The following is a 19,437-nucleotide window of genomic DNA, read 5'->3' as shown; positions in this document are numbered from 1 at the left end:
GGAGGAGAATTTTGAGGTGAAATGATTAAAGGAAGAGGAGAAAAAGGAGATACAGAAGAAGCAGATACAGGAGAAGTAGGGTGCATAGGATATGTGTCAGAATCCTTTTTCTTGACAGGTACTGGAGGTGTAGGTGCTGTATCGGACTTCCTCTTCCTGTGTGGTGTAATGAAAACATGTCCTGTTTCTGGATAATAATAATATCCACATTTGTAAAGCGCACAATCACCCGTTAGGGTCTCTAGGCGCTGGGGGCCGTCGGGAAGATTAAGCAAGCTATTGCCCAGAGTCACATGGTGCTGGGCTAATCTGCCGCCGGTGCCGGGGATCGAACCGTGATCCCCAGATTCCGGAGTCAGTCGCCCTGGCCGCGGCGCCACACCTCTTCCTCAATGTAGATCCTTTTTTGTAAAGCATCTGGTTGGAAAAGCTCCTCTTCTTGAGGCACAGCCTTCGGCGCCGATTTGTTCGGTTCCGAACCTGTTTGTTGCTTGTATTTAGCCTTAGGAGCTGATGTTTAGTCCTTTGGCGTAGATTTCGGCACTGAAGATATTGTTTTTGGAGCCGAAGCCTGTTTCATGGACTTAGAAGCATCGGAAGCAGGCTTTGTCTGTTTCGGCATCGAGGGTATCAGCTTCGGAGTGAAAGCTGTTTTAGGGGCATCGGAAACAGGCTTCGTTTTTTCGGAGCCGCTTTGTCTCTTGGAGTCGACGGTTTCGGATTGTCTTTCTGAACCGGGACTTTTTTGTTTCGGTGCCGAGGGAGCAGGTGGTAATGGCACATGCAGTCTTGCCGGGTTTAGAGCTACTGGAAGGCTTCATTATTTTCTTCGGATCCGGGCTCGATGGCGGGGCTTTCAAAGTGTTTTTTCGGTTTCGACTGGGCCCCGCAGGCAGAGTGTTGACCGTTGCCTTCGATTTTGGTGTTTGGGCTGGGGTAGGGGCAGTGGTACTCGCACGTTGACCCGAAGGTATGGAGTCATCTGCCTCGGATACGATCTGGAGATCATCTGAATCTTCTTCTGGGACGAAAGGACCTTCGTCGAAGATATCCACTGGTTCCGGAGCTGATCTCTGCATATCACGTCGACAGGCCCTTCGATTTCAAATAGTCTTTTTTGATCAAAAGGATGCACAGGCTGTGCAGCTGGATTCGTCGTGTTCTGGCGCTAAGCACAGGTTACAGACCTCGTGATGGTCACTGAGTGGAAATTTTGCTCCACACTCAGGCATCTTTTGAATGGCGTCCTTTCCATGAGGTGTAGGCCTCACGGCGTGGGTAGGCCCAACGGCCCGCGTCGACGACCGGAATCGAGCTGCTGAAGTAGAGTCGATGTTTATCGATATTGAAAGTTGTTTGTTGAAGTTTGAAGAAAACTTTTCGCGTCGAAGTACTTGAAAAGTAGATTTCGAACCGGAGCGGAAAAGTTTCATCTGAACCCAGTGGCGGAAAAAAACTATCTAAGGATGGAGCCGATGCCCATGCGCACTATCGTCCAAGGGAGGAGTCACAAATCTCGTGAATACAAAGACTTCTTCCAAGACGACAACATGCAATCATCCGAGCCCAACACCAGGTGGCGATCTAATGCACAGTGTAAGATCTGCAGCTCATATGCCTCGAACAGAGTGCTTTTTATTTGCTGTAAATTTGTTCCGAACTTTCAGGGTTATTACAGGAAAAAGAAATTTGAACATTTAGGGATGCAAATTCTTCACAGATCCACTCGCAGGGGATATGCAGATCCGAGCGAAAAGTAAGGCCCTGACAGAAATGTTGCGACAACCATTTTCTTTCTCGCTTAGGTCGGGTGAGGAGAACAATAAAGAGTGAAAACACATAAGGGGTCAGGATAAAGTTATCTTTATCCTGCGTAAAATATTTGCGTAAAATATTTTTTGGGGGGGATGATTTTGCGGATCAGCAAAACAGGTTCATGAGGAGAGCTTGGCTGCAGAGTCTGCGGCCAACTCTGGTTGTACACTGCGGTGTTTGTATTAAAGTATGCCAATTATATATTACTTTAAGTTAGAAAAACATACAAATTCACAAAAAAACTGAATGTTACAGGGACGCTATAGTTAGGTTCAAGTTTTACCCACACAAAGCTATAGAAATTCAGCAGTTATACTTATAGTCATACTTATTTGAATAAACTATAACCTGTACTGTTAAATAACTTTAGGCGTTAAGTTATAGTTTCTTAACATATGTCTAACTATAAGCATAACTATAACTGCTGGATTTCCATGATTTTGTGTGGGCAAAAACATGAACCTACCTATGACGTGCCGGTTACCTTTGTTTTTTCCCCTGTGAATTTGTATTTATTTTTAACAAAGTATTCCAACCACTCCCAATCTCCAACATCAAAAATCGGACACAGACACACAGTAAGCTTCTGCCTTTCAGCTCAGGGTTTTTATTTCTTTTATCACATGACGCGTTTCGGCACACCTGCCTGATACTTCCAAATAGGTCTGGAAAGATGAACATGGACCCAAACACTTCATGCAGGGTTCTTTATTTCATCAAAACACCCAGCACCACCGCCATGACACGTTTCGGCCTTCGGGAGGTCTTGATCACATTTACATGCAAAAAGAACGCCTCCTCCCTTGCACATGAAAGCAATATCGGCACTCAGTAGGTTTGTAGTCTGCCTTTTTTCCATTGAGTGAAACATCAACGCGTTTCAGCCGTTACATCACGGCCTTGTTCACGATGTCGAGCCACATACAGATTTTGATTTAAATACTTAAACAGCTGCAAAGCATAGGCATAGACATTGAAATGGGACACACATTACTCATAGTTGTACATGTTATACTCTCAAAGTAAAAAACGTGGCAGCCATTTTGGAACATGTTAATTTCACATGACTTCAATGCACTTAATTGAAAAAGTAAAGTTCTCAAAGCAATGCAACCTATTCTTGTATTGTCTCCTTTTTCAATACTCAATTGCTGATTGGATACTTCATTAAAAGTGCGTTCAGTGCCTGTTTAATACTTTTTGCAACCACATTTGATCATGTCATTCTCTAATCATCCTCAACTATGTCACCACAAGTCCAGAATTCATTTTTACCATATGTTTTCTTAAGGTGCTAGTGCCTAAAATTTAGAAAGCGCTAGTGCTTATTTTATAACTTTAAAGGGCAATCCTAATGCTTAAAGTGCATGGTCATTTTTAAATAAATTTCATATCTAAAATCTGGTTTATCAGATAACTAATAGAGATAATATTTAATTGATCTCATCTCTTTACTTGAATCTTTGTAGACAAACTACCATGTATCTAATGTGCTCTATATGTAGTTTCTAAAGTGCTAGTGCCCATTTTCTTATTTGTGGGTTTCTCTTTTTTTAATCTTTTTTAAAAAACAATGTGCTTCTCTCAAATTGTTTATGTTGCTCTTACTGATGAAAATATTTTACAAGAATTCATTACAATTTGTTATTCAATACACACACACACAGATATATATATATATATATATGTACACACACATACACACACACCACCCAGGCACACACACCACCCAGGCACGTGACCCATCCCCCCACCTTCAAAGCCCCAAAAGTCTTTCTGCCTGCCTGACCTACAGCACCCCATGGCAAGCAAGAGGACATTTGGATTCTTTTGGGTGTAGTTTTGACATATGGTCTAGCAGAGTGGGAGTAAATCCCAATTTCCTCTCACATGCCATGCTGAATGAGTGCACTACTCAGGATCGGGGTCAGCTGTCAACCAGGGAACCCTACGAAACACATTTCTGAAAACTAGACACTCAGGGAGTCTGGAATAGTGTGAACTGTGTGGATCGCGCAAAATGTTCCTACCTACAATGCCATGTATACCTCAAACTTTGGCTAAAATTGCTCATTTCCCTCTTATTTCTGAGACAAATGCTTTCAGAATCAGAGTGGCACCACAAAACACTTACTACACAGTGTTCCCACACTTCTCCCGATTAAAACGGTACACCCACTTGTTGGACTTGGAGGTAAAACACAACACAGAGATTTAACATTTTTCCCATCAGATTCAACTATATTTGGTAAAGTGGGTAGTTGGGCCCGGGTCCAGCTGCCACCATGGAAAACATGCTAAACCCAGACATTTCTCAAAATTAGACACCCAGGGAAGTCCAGGGTGATAATCCATGTACTTAACTGCGTTTTCTTACAGAGACTGCCAAGCAAACCTCAAACTTTATCTAAAAGCATGCATTTACTTTACTCACATTTCTGTGAGGGGGGGTTTATGAAATCTGTGGGGACCACAAAATTCCTACCATTCTACATTTCTCGCAATAAAAACTGCACCCCACTTGTGTGGCTGGGCCTGTAAAATTGGTATTGGTATTCTTAGTACATCAAACCTTTTGTCCAAACCATTTTTTACAAAAGAAATTAGGAAGATCTAAAAAAAGTTTTCTTGCACAGCATTTTTCCAATTGTTCCTACAAAAATAACATTTTGTTATATTTTTGTCTACTTTCTCAGCGGCACCAATGGCATCTATGGGAATCCACAAATCCAAGAGGACATTTAGAATGCCCAAAATGTGTGTGTGTGGGTGGTGGGTGCTAGAATTTTGGTCTGGGTAGCTTATGTGGAAAAATAGTTATGAAGGCCCCAATCATCAAACAAAGGGCTCAGCTCTAGGGGAGGAAAAGCCTCAGCAGCTATGGAGTTAACATTTTATTTCTGTTCTGATCAACGATTGGGATTCAGTACAACCGAGTAGTTCACTTCTGACTGAATGCTACTCTCGTGTTAGGGTTCCCCGTCGGAAGGGTTTGAACGGCAATGGCACTTCCCCAGTCACGCCCTCAACGATGACCTCTTCCATACTGAAGTACGCGAGGACATTGAAGACTATTTCCTCCTCGACACTGGCTCAGTTGACACGGTTTTATGGGAGGGGTTTAAGACATACATCAGAGGTGTTTGCATCGCCAAACATTCTGGGGTGCTCAAGGATCTCTACAACACTCTCTCACGTTTAGAACGAGACCTGGCTGAACTGGACAGCAAAACAACTCACACTGCTGGCCCTGACATGGCTGGGAAACATCTGGCCCTCCTCACAGAATACATGGACGCCGCAGATCACAAGATACTCTATTTAGGCAAATATCAAACCGCTCGGAGATACGGCGAGGGCGAACGCCCAGGCCGAGCGCTGGCCCAGATGCTTCGGCCCCAATACAGCAGGGCCTATGTCACTGAGCTGCGTTCTTCTACAAACCAGATGCTAACCGGCACCTCAGAAATTCGCACCTAATTCCTGGCTTAGTTTACCTCCCTCTATACCTCCAGAGTACCACCCAGATTTTGGTGAGACTCGACGTAGAGAGCCTATATACAAGCCTGCCCCAACAAGGAGACCCTAGAAATCCTAGAGGAAGTCTTATTCCAGAATACGTGGCAATACCCCACTCCCAGACATGTGGTCTTAGAGTGTTACCGGCTACCCTTAACAGAGAATTTCTTTCAATTCCACCACACCCTGTATCGTCAAAAACATGGGACGAGCATGGGGAGTACTTTCGCGCCGAGCGTGGCGGGTTTGTACGTACACCACCTTGAGAAACAGAAAATCCTATACCCTGACAACCCCCATCTATGTCACATCCACCTATGGAAACGTTACATAGAGGACGTGCTACTCATTTGGGAAGGAGATGAGAGTGAAGTCACCCGATTCCTACTCTGGTTAAACTTACAAGACCCTTTCCTGAGATTTACATCCACACAGAGCAGATCCCGGCTTATATTTCTTGATCTTAACATTCAAGCTAAAGAGGGAAAACTAACTACAGCTACACACTTTAAGCCTACAGCTAGGAACTGTCTACTCAGATTCGAGAGCTTTCACCCTAGACAACTGAGGGAAAATGTGCCCTTTGGGCAGTTTTTGCGTCTCAGGCGCAACTGCTCAGAAAAACAAGATATCAACATTCAAGCGAAAGACCGGAGTACCAAACTACTACAGAGAAATTATCCCCAACACATAGTATCAAAAGCTAAAAAAAGGGCAGCAAATAACAATAGAGATGCCCTATTGGAACACAAGACCACAGATCAAACTGACAAAAACAAGAGACCAATCTGTATAACTACTTACAATTTTGCCTCTGATCAAGTAGCCAAAATTGTAAAAAAACATTGGAGAAAACTGAACAGTGGTGGCCTGAATTTCGCGCAGCCGATGTTGAGCCACCGAAAAGGTAAAAACCTCAGGGATTTTGTGGTCCATACACGACCTAAGGAAGTAGAGGGCTCTGCAGGAACTGTACGCCTGCTGCACCCCCTACCATCAGGCCACTACCCATGCACAAATTGTAGTGTCTGCCATTTAACCACAGCAACAAAACAAGTTCTCTGTAACAATGGAGTCACCTGGGACCTTAGAACTTTTTCCCATTGCAACACAGCAGGTGTGGTTTACAGGATTACCTGTACGTGCAATCTGCACTATATAGGTATGACCACAAGGAAGGTCAGCACACGCATTGTGGAGCACCGAAGCAGCATCAGGTGCAAACGTTCCAACACAAAAATGACGACACATTTCATACCCCTAATGACATGCGGTGGGCGGTTCTAGAAACCATGCAAAATCACACAAACACGGAAAAGAAATTGTTCGAGAAAGAACAACGCTGGGTTTTTAAATTGCGTTCTCATACCCATGGCCAAATTGATGACATACCATGGGGACAATTTACACAACAAACTACTGCCCTGCACACATGTCTCTAAATACGATCCCAATGACAAAAAACTCGCTGACAGCTAGAAATTAAAAATAAGTCTAACTTCATGGTGCAATCTGACACACCTATCAAACTTATTTGCTTTGACCCAATTAAATACCATCTTTTAATAGATATACAGACTGAAGGGTTCCAATATTTGGAATTTCGTACCTCAACTGGTCATGAGCCACTGTTCAGTACCTGTAATCTCTGTATAACGTGATATGTTTATTGATTTTCTATGAAGGCAGCCTACTTGTTATGAACCAATATCGATCTTACGATATTCGCATCAAATTGCCCAAAAACTACAAAAATGGCCGACACAGTACCTGGCCACCCAGATCGAAACAGCCGAGTAACCTTTTTCCCTAAATTATTCGATTGAGAGGTGCCTGAAGAGAAGCATGTAACGGAATAACAATTTTATTTTCTGTGCATCCATCACTTGGCCCGCCTGACTTCAGCGCGGCCGGTATACACCAATATGGCCGCCGGAACAGTCCTGAACATTGAGCAACCCACACAGTCTACTCAATTACAATGAGAATGTGGAAAAGAAATACAAAAGCAACCTCACGGCACCGATTCTCTAACATTCGGTCCCGAAGGGACAAAGTAGGTGAATCGGCCACTAGTATCCTGTAATCAAGTAAGTGTGCTTCCAGAACCCGCAGGTTCCGGTAGACAGCGGACCGCTGCCGCCACCACTCGCCATTTCATGGCAAGACCGACCACTAACTTGGCATTTTTCCCATTTCTTCTTTTTAACCACCAGATAGATGGGATACAAACCCTCCGAATCCATGGGGCAAAGTTAGGCCCTGCTACATGTATGTAAATAGAACAGCTCTGTGTGTATGAAGTATGCATGAAGTTTCACAAGTGCTAACCACGTTTTTTCCAGCAAAACGTTTTTAAACATACACACCATCGGGCTTTTATGGACAAAGAGGCGCATATATTATATGTTTTATGTGTTGTGTGTGAAAAATATGTGCATATCCTAAGGGGTCTTGCTACCCCATAACCACAATGTATGTGCTTTTTCTTACAGATACCACGTGATTATTCCCTTACGTAGGTACTAGATGCATGCTTATTTTTCGCAGCATTAAATTGATTTCTTTTCTATTTTCTTTATTATTAGCTCATTTGGGCAATATTAGGAGTGGCGAACACAGGGCTGGTTCCTGTGTAGTCCTGAGGAAGAGCTTGGGGGATGTTCGAAACATGTTGACAGATAGGAACTAATAGGTACACCTATATCCATTGTCCTTTAGGCACCGTATTTTTTCTACCCCGTTTTTAATTCTACCCCCTAGGAGCAAGAATAAATCTTTTGTAGCTTACTAGGCAGGTATTTTAAATCACTTACACTTATCCGACTCCATCACATCACAGTTCTCGCACCACACATATTCTGATTTAAGTGCTCCTACGTAGTTCGCAAGTCGTAGCACGCCCCAGTCCGTAGAGGGCTGGGATGGCCCCAATGATGAAGCATGTCACCATGGGGCAACCCTGGTGAGCGAGGGGACACTAAGAAAAAGAACAACTTTTCTTTTTTCTCCTACTAAACACAATTATTCCAACCCCAGTGAGTGTTGTGAATAATATTATTATATAAATACAGCTAGGCTCTTGATCTCTGGTCCAGGGGTACTCACCCTGCCATATGAGAGGGCAGGGTTTGGGGTGCCGGATTTCCACTTATATTATCTTGTGGCACAATGCAGCTATGCTTTTGCATGGTTCCACCCTGACGCTAGGATCCCCTTCCTTTGCCTGGAGGCATATTACGTTCTTTCTGAGCGGAAACATTGCTGATTCGCTTTCTCCAATCGATATATGCTATGTTGACTAACGTGCTGATGTTTATACTTCATTTTGATCTTGCTCAAGGTTATGAAGAGGACTGTGAACAACCATGCCGGTATTGCTATAACGTACTAAATGGTAAATAAAGTTTAAAAAAACAAATGCTACTCTTATGACACAAATATTTCAATACAAAAAAACTACTTTTGGCATTACCTTGAAAAGCCTGTTTGATGAAATTTTCCAAGTTCTGTCTAATATATTCTCGAGCTTGATCCTCTAGGGCATCAGGAGAGAAATCATCTGTTGGAAAACAAAATATGGACTCACTTTGAAAAGCACTACAACACAGTTGTGGCTATGTTAGCAATATATAAATAGCCAAAATCTGTACATTAAGTAAATGAAAAGCAAAACAATAAATTGTACAGTATGGATAAGTATTGTATTCTTATATAAACTAAAGTACAATTCAGTAGATGTTTTGTAGATGTTAAAAAAAAACTGGAAGCATGTATGTGTGGAAACATTTGGTTCTATCTAGATGACAGTGCAGGATAAAACTATGATTGGGAGCAATGAGATAATTTAAAATACATAGCCTATGATATTTTATTTGGTTTAAAAAACCTTATGATACAGGAAAGGTCACAATCAAGTAGATTTAAGAATGAGTTTTTTTTTTTTTTTTTTTTTTACAAAGTTTAGCAACATTTGAAACACCACAACTCAGCCTCTTTATCCTCACAGGTGGAACACTGATGTAGTAACATTTCAAGGTTCTGAAATAGACAAGAAAGTGGGCTACATACCAATATACAAAATACACTGCTTATACATTTTATCAGTCAAATGTGTACGAAGACAAGTAAAACAATAAATTAAAGATAACCCCACAGCTTCTTAACAGGAACATGAAAATTCAATACCCGGTAATCCTGTAAAGGCTTAAGCATTCGAAATATGCTAAAATTCATGTTGGCACAAAGACTTGTAATTTGCCCTGGGACATTCTTTTTGGTGGCCATTTTGCCTTGATAACTACACCATCCAAGGTGCAACGGCCCACAGCTGCTGCGTGAAGGCGCTAATTAAGGATACACTCTCCTGCTGTGCAGGATTTTCTTCTGTTTGGTGGCCACTTTTAACTCAAGAACTACACCATCCAATGTGCAACAAGCCCACAGTTGCTGAGGGAGGCACTGTTTAAGGACATGTGCTCCCAAGCTACGTGGGACGTGCTGGACAGCACCTGAGCCCAGATGGGCTCATCTTAGCAGTCCAAACCTGACTGAAGCTGGGCTGGGTCACCCCCTAACATCTATCATCATTACCTATAAGCACAACCCCAACTTATCTTAATTTCACCGAAGTAAATTGATGATATATTAGCTTATTGTATCAACTCCACCAGAAACGATGGGGAAAAGGAAAACAACTCGGGGAAGTTCCAGTAACGATAGTACCACTTCTAGTTCCAGCTCTATTATAAATTACCTTTCTTTAGCTGTGAGTCTGATAATTACAGTCTTCGGGGGTGAGTGGGGGCTTTTACTCTGCACTTGTTGCATGCGCTTTTCACGCCTCACCTTCACAGACGGGGGCGTCCCGGGACGTCTCTAGGGTTTTCTTCTTCTCTCCCTCGTTCCCTCAGGGTGTCTCTTGTCCGCCACGTTTTTTTCCGATTGTGTAGAGTGTATCCCCTATACCAGAATTTTCCCCTGCTGGCCGCCATCTTAGAGGTTGGCGCTCCAGCCTCACATACGCTTCCAGGTTAGGGCATTAAATTCCGACACAACCCTAGGCGCGAGTAGTGCGCGTTCCGCTGGCGCGCCAAAGGCAAGCCTGTATGCGACAGTCTGCGCCTGGACAGCGCCAGGAGCCAGGTATGCTTCCTATTTTCCCCCAGGTAAAAAGGACGCCCAGGCAAGAACTTATTCCATATCTGGTCTCCTTGAATTACATCCTAAACTTTATCACAGTGAGCGCGCAGCTAAGTTGGACTTCTCCACTGGGGAACCGGTGCACTGTCAACATTGCAATTTTAGACCCGCCAACGGTCTGGCGCCTGCTCTTGACTCCCGCATGGGGCCCCAGCAACTATGGGGTGGAAAGATATCAGGAACCACCATCAGGACCTGCACCGCGGCTGGTCTCAAGTCCAGTTCTATTGGAGGGCGTTGATAAATGCTCACTTCATGCCCAAACGTGAAACCGAAATTGCTTGGACTATCCAAACACTCAATTTGGACTGTCTATTTGTCACCAAGACATGGGCAGAGGACAATTGGGGTCCCGACTTGGCGGATGATGTCCCCCTGGATGTACTATTCTCAGATGTGACCACTTTGAGCGCAGAGGTGGTGGTCGGCTTTGGTGGCCTAGGATTCTCTTAGTTGCACCCTCATCATGGTGGACGGTGATCCTGGCCCGCCATCGGAAGCAGCCTCTTTTAGGATTAAGCTGTCCAATAACTACAATTTCTCTGGCTTGCTAATGTATCGCCGCCAGTTCCCAGAAGCAGGTTCACTGAATCATGGTGGAAAACACTGGATCCATTCGTCACCACTACTCACCTCACCATTCTAGGAGATTTTAACTACCATCTTGAAAACAAACAGGACAATGACTAAGTACGCCTCCTAGAACTCAAGTCATCCTTGGGATTTGAGCAACTTGTTCAATCCCCCACCCACACAGCCGGCCCTACCTTAGACGGCATTTTCACCGATCATGACAACTTATTGATAAAAATGTTCAGCCCCTTAGTTGGGTGGACCATTGGCTGATTGAGTTCAAAGTCTGTCCCACACTTACCATCACTGAGGAGGTAAGCACCATCGCTAGGTGCATTTGCTGTAGGGGACTGAACAAGCTTTTCGCCCCTAATGGTAGTCTGCCTTGGCCTCAGCTGGTGCCAGGAGGCACAGCATTATCCCTCCCATGGCAGAGGGCTTCCGCAATTAGATTATTGAGGCATTTGACACTGCTGCCCCTTTTAAAAACTGTGTTTATCAGAAGAGCCAAACCAGTGGCGTCATGGTACTCAGAAGAACTTAGATCCCTCAGAAGGGAGTGTCATAGACAAGAACATAGATAGCGTACGGACACTTGTGCTAGGGAAAAAGTCAAGTAGAAATCTCTGCCACAGAAGAACAAACTTGCCATCTTCAAGCCAAATCCCACTTCTTCACCAAAAAGACTCTTGCAGCAGACAATTCCTCCTGCATGCTATTCAAGGTCATTAAGGAGATCTCTGAGCCACCAGGGACACAGTTGTTGTCCGCCTCTCAAGACTTCTGTGACAGAATAGCCGCCTATTTCCATGACAGGGTCCTTAAAATCTTTCTGGAGCTTGGTCATACGGAATTTGAAGAATCTGATGTTGAGGAGGTCATTCAGAACTGTGGAAGGAATATGCTACTTACCAGTATGCATCTGTTCTTGGCATGTAGGGCTGCTGACATTTATATCTATGCATAGATCGCCGCCTAGTGTTGGGTCCGGATGATTGCACATTGTTGTCCTGGAAGGGTCTTCGAAGTATCACAAGATAGGTGGCTCCTCCCCTGGACTACAGTGCGCATGGGCATCCTCTCCATGCTCAGATTGTTTTTCGCCATTGTGGCAGAGATGGAGTATGATATAGTAAGTGATGACCATGCTTGAGAATAATTCTGAGTGCTACAGCTGCGACAGGCACCGGGGAGTAGGGCGGGCGATATAAATGTCAGCAGCCCTACATGCCAAGAACAGATGCATACTGGTAAGTAGCATATTCCGTTCGAGGCATGTGGGCTGCTGAATTTATATCTATGCATAGAATAAATAGTAGTACACTCCTTAGCGGCGGTTGCCCGTGCCAGCTGCAGCAGTCTGAAAAAGAGTTCTGAGAACAGCCTGACCTACAGCAGCTTGCTGCTTTGAGTGTACATCCACGCAGTAGTGTTTGGTGAATGTGTGTATGGTGGTCCATGTGGCTGCTCTACATATATCCTCTAGAGGAATGTTACCTAGGAAAGCCATGGATGCCCCTAACTTGCTTGTGGAATGCGCTCGTGGGGGAATTGTTAATGTGCGTTTAGCTTTTTGATAACAGATCTGGATGCACTTAACAATCCATCTGGCTATACCTGATTTTGAAATTGGGTTGCCTTTGTGCTGTGGAGAGAAGGCAACAAACAGTTGTTTAGTTTTCCTGAAATCTTTAGTCCTGTCTATGTAATACAGGAGAGCCCTCTTAACATCTAGTGTATGTAGCGCTCTGTCTGCTACTGAATCAGGATTTGGGAAGAATACTGGCAGTTCAATAGTTTGGTTAATGTGGAACTGTGACACTACTTTGGGCATAAATGTAGGGTTGGTACGCAGCACTACCCTATTAGCATGAATTTGAATGAAAGGCTCTTGAATAGTGAGGGCTTGCAGCTCACTAACCCGTCTTAGCGACGTGATCGCCACCAGAAAAGCCACTTTCCATGTGAGAAATCGTATCTCACAAGAGTGAAGAGGTTCAAATGGTGGACCCATGAGCCTGGTAAGGACTAAGTTGAGGTTCCAGACAGGCGAAGGCGGGTGCCTTGGAGGAATGACCCTTTTGAGTCCCTCCATAAAAGCTTTAATGGCCGGCACTCTGAAAAGGGAGAGGTGCTGTCTATTTTGAAGATAAGCTGCCATTGCCGTTAAATGTATCCTGATGGAACTATACGCTAGATTGCATCTGTATAGGTGCAGCAAATAACATCTGATGTTTTGCGTGGAAGCATCCAGTGGATTTATGTTATGATTGGAACAATAGATGACAAAACGCTTCCATTTTGCCGCATAGCATGCCCTGGTGGTAGGTCGTCTAGCCTCCTTGATGATGTCCATACAGTCAGGGGGCAGGTTCAGGTAGCCAAACTCTATGACCTCAGGAGCCATATTGCAAGGCTCAACTGTTGCGGATCTGGGTGCTGAATGTCTCCATGGCTCTGAGTGAGGAGACGGGGTGTGAGTTTTAGGCGCTGGTGGGGCACCACTGAAAGTTCTAGGAACGTGGTGTACCATGCTTGCCTCACCCACGTTGGAGCAACCAGGATGAGTGTCATGGAGTGCTGCCGCAGTTTGCGTGCTACCAGCGGTATGAGTGGTGCTGGAGGAAAAGCGTATGCAAATCTGTTCGACCAGTTCATCTATATCGCACTGCCCTGAGACTGCGAGTGTGGGAACCTGGCGGCGAAGGTGTGGCATTTTGCGTTTTCTGGTGTGGCGAATAGGTCTATCTGTGGATGACCCCACTGCTGGAAATTTGGTTGAAGCACTGAGGGATGCATCTCCCACTTGTGCATCTGATGGCTGTTTCTGCTGAGCAGGTCCGCCATCTGGTTGTCCCTGCCTGGGAGGTGTTCCGCCAAGAGGAACATGTTCCTTTGAATGGCCCACTTCCACATGCACTGTGCTAGGTGTGACAATTGTGGAGTGTGTGTCCCTCCCTGCTTCTGAATGTAATACATCGCAGTCATGTTGTCCGTCCGGATCAGCACGACTTTGTTGCAGAGATGCAACTTGAATGCCTTCATCGCCATGAAGATTGCCATCAGCTCTAGTAGGTTGATGTGCAACCTTTTCTGCTGCGTAGTCCACAGTCCCTGCACAGTATAATGGAGGACATGAGCTCCCCAGCCCTGGAGAGATGCGTCCGCTGTTAGCACTACCTGTGGTACAGGCTCCTGGAACGGTCGTCCCCTACAAAGGTTTTGTGAGTTCCACCAATGCAGAGAGTTGTATGCATGACCGGTCACCAACACTAGGTCTTTCAGCTGTCCCTGAGCCTGGTTCCACTGGCGTGCTAAGCATTCCTGAAGCGGACGCATGTGTAGCCTCACGTGAGGGACTATAAAGATGCAGGAGGCCATCATGCCTATTAGTTGCATGAACACTTGCGCTGGGAGTGAGTGCTGTGGCCTGAATTTTTGAATCAGCACCTGCATGCTGTTGACTCTCGCGGAGTTCGGTCGCGCCGTGGCAGTGAGAGTGTTTATTTCCGCGCCTAGCTACTGTTGTACAGGTGCGGGTTCAAGGTGAGACTTCTGGTAATTTAGCGAAAATCCTAGACTGTGTAGGAGGTGAATCGTGCGGGACATGTGGCTGGCACACTGCTGGGCCGGTTTTGCCTGGACAAGCCAGTCGTCTAGATACGGATAGACATGGATGTGTTGTCTCCGAAGATGCGCGGCCACTGTCGCTAAGCACTTTGTAAACACTCTGGGGGCTGTAGTGACACCGAAAGGCAGGACCTTGAACTGGTAATGCTGGTTGTTGATGGTGAACTTGGGATATTTCCTGTGACTGGGGTGAATGGGAATGTGGAAATAGGCATCCTTCAGATCTAGGGTTGCTAGGAAATCTCCCTGACTGAGCAATGGCAGAACTTGCTGTAAAGTGAGCATGTGAAAGTGTTCTGATAGGATGTATTGGTTTAAGGGTCTGAGGTCTAGAATGGGCCTGAGAGACCCGTCTTTCTTTGGGATTAAGAAGTACAGTGAATACACCCCTGTACCCTGCTGGTCTAAAGGCACGAGTTCTATGGCCCCTTTTTGCAGCATGGAGATGACTTCTTGCTGCAATAAGTGCATGTGCTCTGCGGACATAGGACGGTGCCTTGGGGGTATGTTGGGTGGAGTGGAGGTTAATTCTAGACAATAACCGTGATGTGTAAGTTGTCTCACCCACCTGTCCGTGGTAATGCTTTCCCAGACTGTCAGGAACTGCTGAAGTCTTCCCCTGACCGGTGTTGTATGGTCGGGGGGCAGTGACAAGACGTCACTGTTTGTTATTGGCGGAGGATCTGGCATTATTATTTCCACGTCCTCTGCCTTTGGTACTGTTCCCACGGTAACCACCCCTATTGTTCTTGTTATAGGTGGTGTTTGTGCCTCCCTTGGTGTATTGGGCTTGTTGCGACGCTTGGCCTCGAGAAGCTCCGCTGTTACCGGAGCGACGAAAGGAACCGCCCCTGAACTGTTGAAACTGCAGAGCTCCCATGGATTTTGCAGTTTCAGTGTCTTTTTTAATCCTTTCCAGAGTGGTGTCTACCTCAGGACCAAACAGGAAGTCAGGGTTAACTGGCTGATTAAGTAGAGTAGTTTGTATTTCTGACTTGAAACCAGAGATGCGGAGCCAGGCATGCCTCCTGAGCATTATGCTAGTGTTTATGGCCCTAGCTGCTGCGTCAGCTGCATCTAACACGCACTTAATGGACGCGTTGGAGATTAACTTCCTCTCTTGTATAAGCATTTCTGCTCCCTCCTTATAAGCATCTGGCAGGTGTTGCATTAGCTGCTCTAACGTGTCATAGTGGGCCCTATCATATCTTGCTAACAGGGCTTGTGTATTGGAGATCCTCCAAATATTAGCTGCTTGAGCTGCTACACGTTTCCCAGAGGCTTCAAAGATCTTGGATTCTTTGTCCGGAGGAGGAGCATCACCAGTTGTTTGAGAGTTCGCTCTTTTATGAGCATTAGCCACCACTAAGGAGTCCAGTGGGAGTTGGCCCTTGATGTATGTAGGGTCCACAGGCGCAGGCCGGTGCTTCCTCCCAATTCTGGGGTTCACCACCCTTGCTTTAGTGGGCTCTTTAAAAATGTCGCTTGCATGTTTGAGCACACCTTTGAGCATAGGCAGAGTTTTTATAGACCTTTCAGTTGTTGGGAACGTATCAAAGAGAAAGTCTTCCTCCACGGGGTCGGCGTGCATGTCGACATCATGGTTATGTGCCGCCCTTTCAATCAGTGCGTTGAACGCAGCAGTATCTTCAGTAGGTGAAGGTTTGATAGCATATGACGGAGTGTTAGGGGTGGTGTGTGGTTCATCAGGGTCCACAGTATCAGCCCATGGCTGGGACTCATCCTGATCCGTATCAATGGGATAGTTAAACTGGTCCTCATTGTCCCCTTCCCCCACATCCTCAGTGACAGCTGTGGGAGAGTAGGTATAGTCTCGCCCATATGATTGTATGGGTTCAAAAAGGATAGGAGAGGTGGTAGAGTCCCTCTTTTTCTTCAGTGGTATCCTGTAGGACTCCATAGGAGTTTCAGGCATGATTTTACGTTTATAAACGGTGAGTCGACCTGATTCGGAGTCGATGTATAGTTTCGACTGGTTGTCGTAGGACGGTGGCTGGAACATAACGTCACCCGTCCGAGGCTGAGTGGGTGCGGCTACTGATGGCGATTCGGAAGAGTCGGTAGCCTTTGGGAGTTGAACAGTTTTAGGCCGTGCTGTCGGGGGCAGTCCGTATTTTATCGGCGCCGTAAGCATCGGTGACGGACTGACTTGCTTCGATGTAGGCGTTGTCTTCGATCCAACCGACTTTGATTGTTCCGCGTGCTTGAGGCCTTGCTTCGACTCGAGCCGTTGTTGCGCGGGTACGCTCTTGTGATACGACGCGGTCTGTTCTTTCGGTCCGATTTTGGTTTTTGGCCCGAAGGCTATGACTAATAGCGGCTTCCCAATTTTCAGATCGATGGGTTTTTGGGCCTCGAATCCTTTGGAAAAGTCGCCATCTTTGGCGCCGGACGTCGACGTGAGCGTGACGTGCTTAACTGTAGGCACGGGCGTAGTCGAGCCGATCTTCGGTTCGACGCCCCCTTTCGACCCCGAGGGGTCGAGCAGACGTTTCGACTTGGTAGGTTCCGAAGTCGTCGAGCTGATGGTTGCTTTCACCAGTTTCGGTTTCGATTTAGTGTCTTTCTGTTTCGGTTTCGATTTTTCAACCGATTGTGGCCGATCGAACGATGGCTCTTTGGAAATGTTCTTAGTCGGGCCTTGAAGCAGGACTAGAGAACGTTGTCGAAGATCTTGGCTAAGGCCTTCCGGCGATGCCTCGACCTAAGCTGTGGAAGAGTCTTTATGGGGCCCCGCTACTGCGGTTGGGCCTAGCTCCTCGCTTGAGTCGTTGTCGACGGCTCCGATAGGTTGTACGTCGTCTCCTACCTCAACGACGTCTTCATCATGGACGTAGAGTTCTTCCTCGTCCTCATTGTAGTTGGAGTCTTGCTCCGACGCCGGATCCGAGTGCTGATCAGGATCCTCTTCTTGTACCCCCTCCTCGTCGTCACCCCCGAAGATGTTTTCTGGGTCGGGTGCCGACTCCCGCGCCGACTGTCGTGCAGCGCGCCGAAGACGGAGAGTTTTCTTCGATATGAATTTAGAACAGGCCATGCAGCTGGCCTCGTCGTGGTCCGGTGAGAGACATTTATTGCACACCGGGTGCACATCGATGTGGGGGTATTTCGAGTTGCAAACGGGGCAGCGCTTGAACGGACTCCGTTCGATCGTCGATGGGGCCTTCGTCCTTCGACGTCCCGCTCAAAGAACTGGAAGCAAGTACAAGGCACCGAACGAAAGACAATACCGACGCCCCGAAGGCCTTTTGGCCTTGAGAAAGAGTATCTAATCTATATTCCGAACGTGAGTTAAGAAGTACATCCGAACCCAATGGCGGAAAAAAACAATCTGAGCATGGAGAGGATGCCCATGCCCACTGTAGTCCAGGGGAGGAGCCACCTATCTCGTGATACTTTGAAGACTCTTCCAGGACAACAATGTGCAATCATCCGGACCCAACACTAGGCGGCGATCTATGCATAGATATAAATTCAGCAGCCCACATGCCTCGAACATTATGCTTCTTTTGCTCTTAAATCTTGTTGCAGACTTCCTGTGTAGGATGTTTAACAACATTCCCCTATCCGGCAGCTACCCGGACTCCTGGAAGTAGGTTACTGTTACACCACTCCTCAAAAAACCCAACACTGACCCCCTCTGAACTGAAGAACTTTTGCCCCATCTCACTTCTCCCGGCCTCCACAAAAATCTTAGAGAAATTCATCAACACTATGTTGATGAATTAGGTTGAATCGCATGAGATCTTAGACCAGTCTGAAAATGGTTTCCACACCAATCACAGCACCCAGTCCGCCCTTATTGCTGCCACTGATCACATCCACATGCAGGTAAATCAGGGTGCTGATTATGCTCGCTCTGTCGGCTGCTTTCGATTCAGTTTCTCCTATACGGATGGTTCAACGATTGCGAGAGGTGGAAGTTTCAGAAAAGGCCTTGCAGCTTCTCCACTCCTTTTTGACAGGGAGAATGAATATCGTCAGCTGTGGAGGTTTCAGAGCCAAGGCTTTTATCCTACCTTATGGGGTTCCCCAGGGTTCATCGCTGAGCCCCACCCTCTTTAATGTGTACGTGACCTCTCTGGCTGTTTTGGTGAGATCTTTTGGGTCCCTGGTGATTTCCAATGTGGACGACACGCAAATCATTGTTTCCATCTCTAATGATTTGCAACTGGTCGCAGAAAAATTTAACCACTGCATGGCAAGCACTATCGGCTGGATGAAAAACTAATCCCTCAAGATTAATGCAGATAAAACTGAAATTCTAGTGTTTGGTCCGTAGAATTCAATCTGGCTAAACGTCTGGTGGCCGGCAGACTGTGGAACTCTCCCCATCCCGACTAGGACAGTTAAAAACCTGGGGCTCACTTTTGACGAGGATCTGACCTTCGATGCGCAGGTCAGCCGCACTGTTAGCACCGGTTTCCATATCAAAGTCAAAGTAGTCTTTATTTAGATCATTTCAATCATTAAAGACGCATAAAATACATAACATTAATCACTAATCACCACTAAATACATGTTTTCGATAATACAGACAATACAAGAATAACATGTTAAAATATTAAAATAATAAAAATTATTTTATTAGGAAATTTTTCTTTTTTTAAAAACATTAGTCATTTCATAATATAGGACTGTTAATACCTAATGAATGCTAACAGCCTTGGGTAAGAA

At 45.7% G+C, this 19,437-nt stretch overlaps 1 protein-coding gene across 3 annotated transcripts in view; it reads right to left on the bottom strand.

Annotated features, from left to right (window-relative positions):
• The window catches only part of TUT7 (terminal uridylyl transferase 7), a 1,540,394-nt gene that overhangs the window by 722,650 nt on the left and 798,307 nt on the right, over positions 1-19,437 (bottom strand). For all 3 annotated transcript variants that reach the window (XM_078675707.1, XM_078675708.1, XM_078675706.1), the window contains exon 14: positions 8,810-8,896. In XM_078675707.1, coding sequence (XP_078531833.1) covers positions 8,810-8,896 — 87 coding nt within the window. The remainder of the gene's footprint in view (positions 1-8,809; positions 8,897-19,437) is intronic.

Source organism: Lissotriton helveticus, chromosome 2_1 (assembly GCF_964261635.1).
Source record: "Lissotriton helveticus chromosome 2_1, aLisHel1.1, whole genome shotgun sequence".
In the NCBI taxonomy this organism is placed as follows: domain Eukaryota; kingdom Metazoa; phylum Chordata; class Amphibia; order Caudata; family Salamandridae; genus Lissotriton; species Lissotriton helveticus.
Note: the sequence above shows the minus strand (reverse complement) of the source record. Positions and strands in the feature narration are given on the sequence as shown.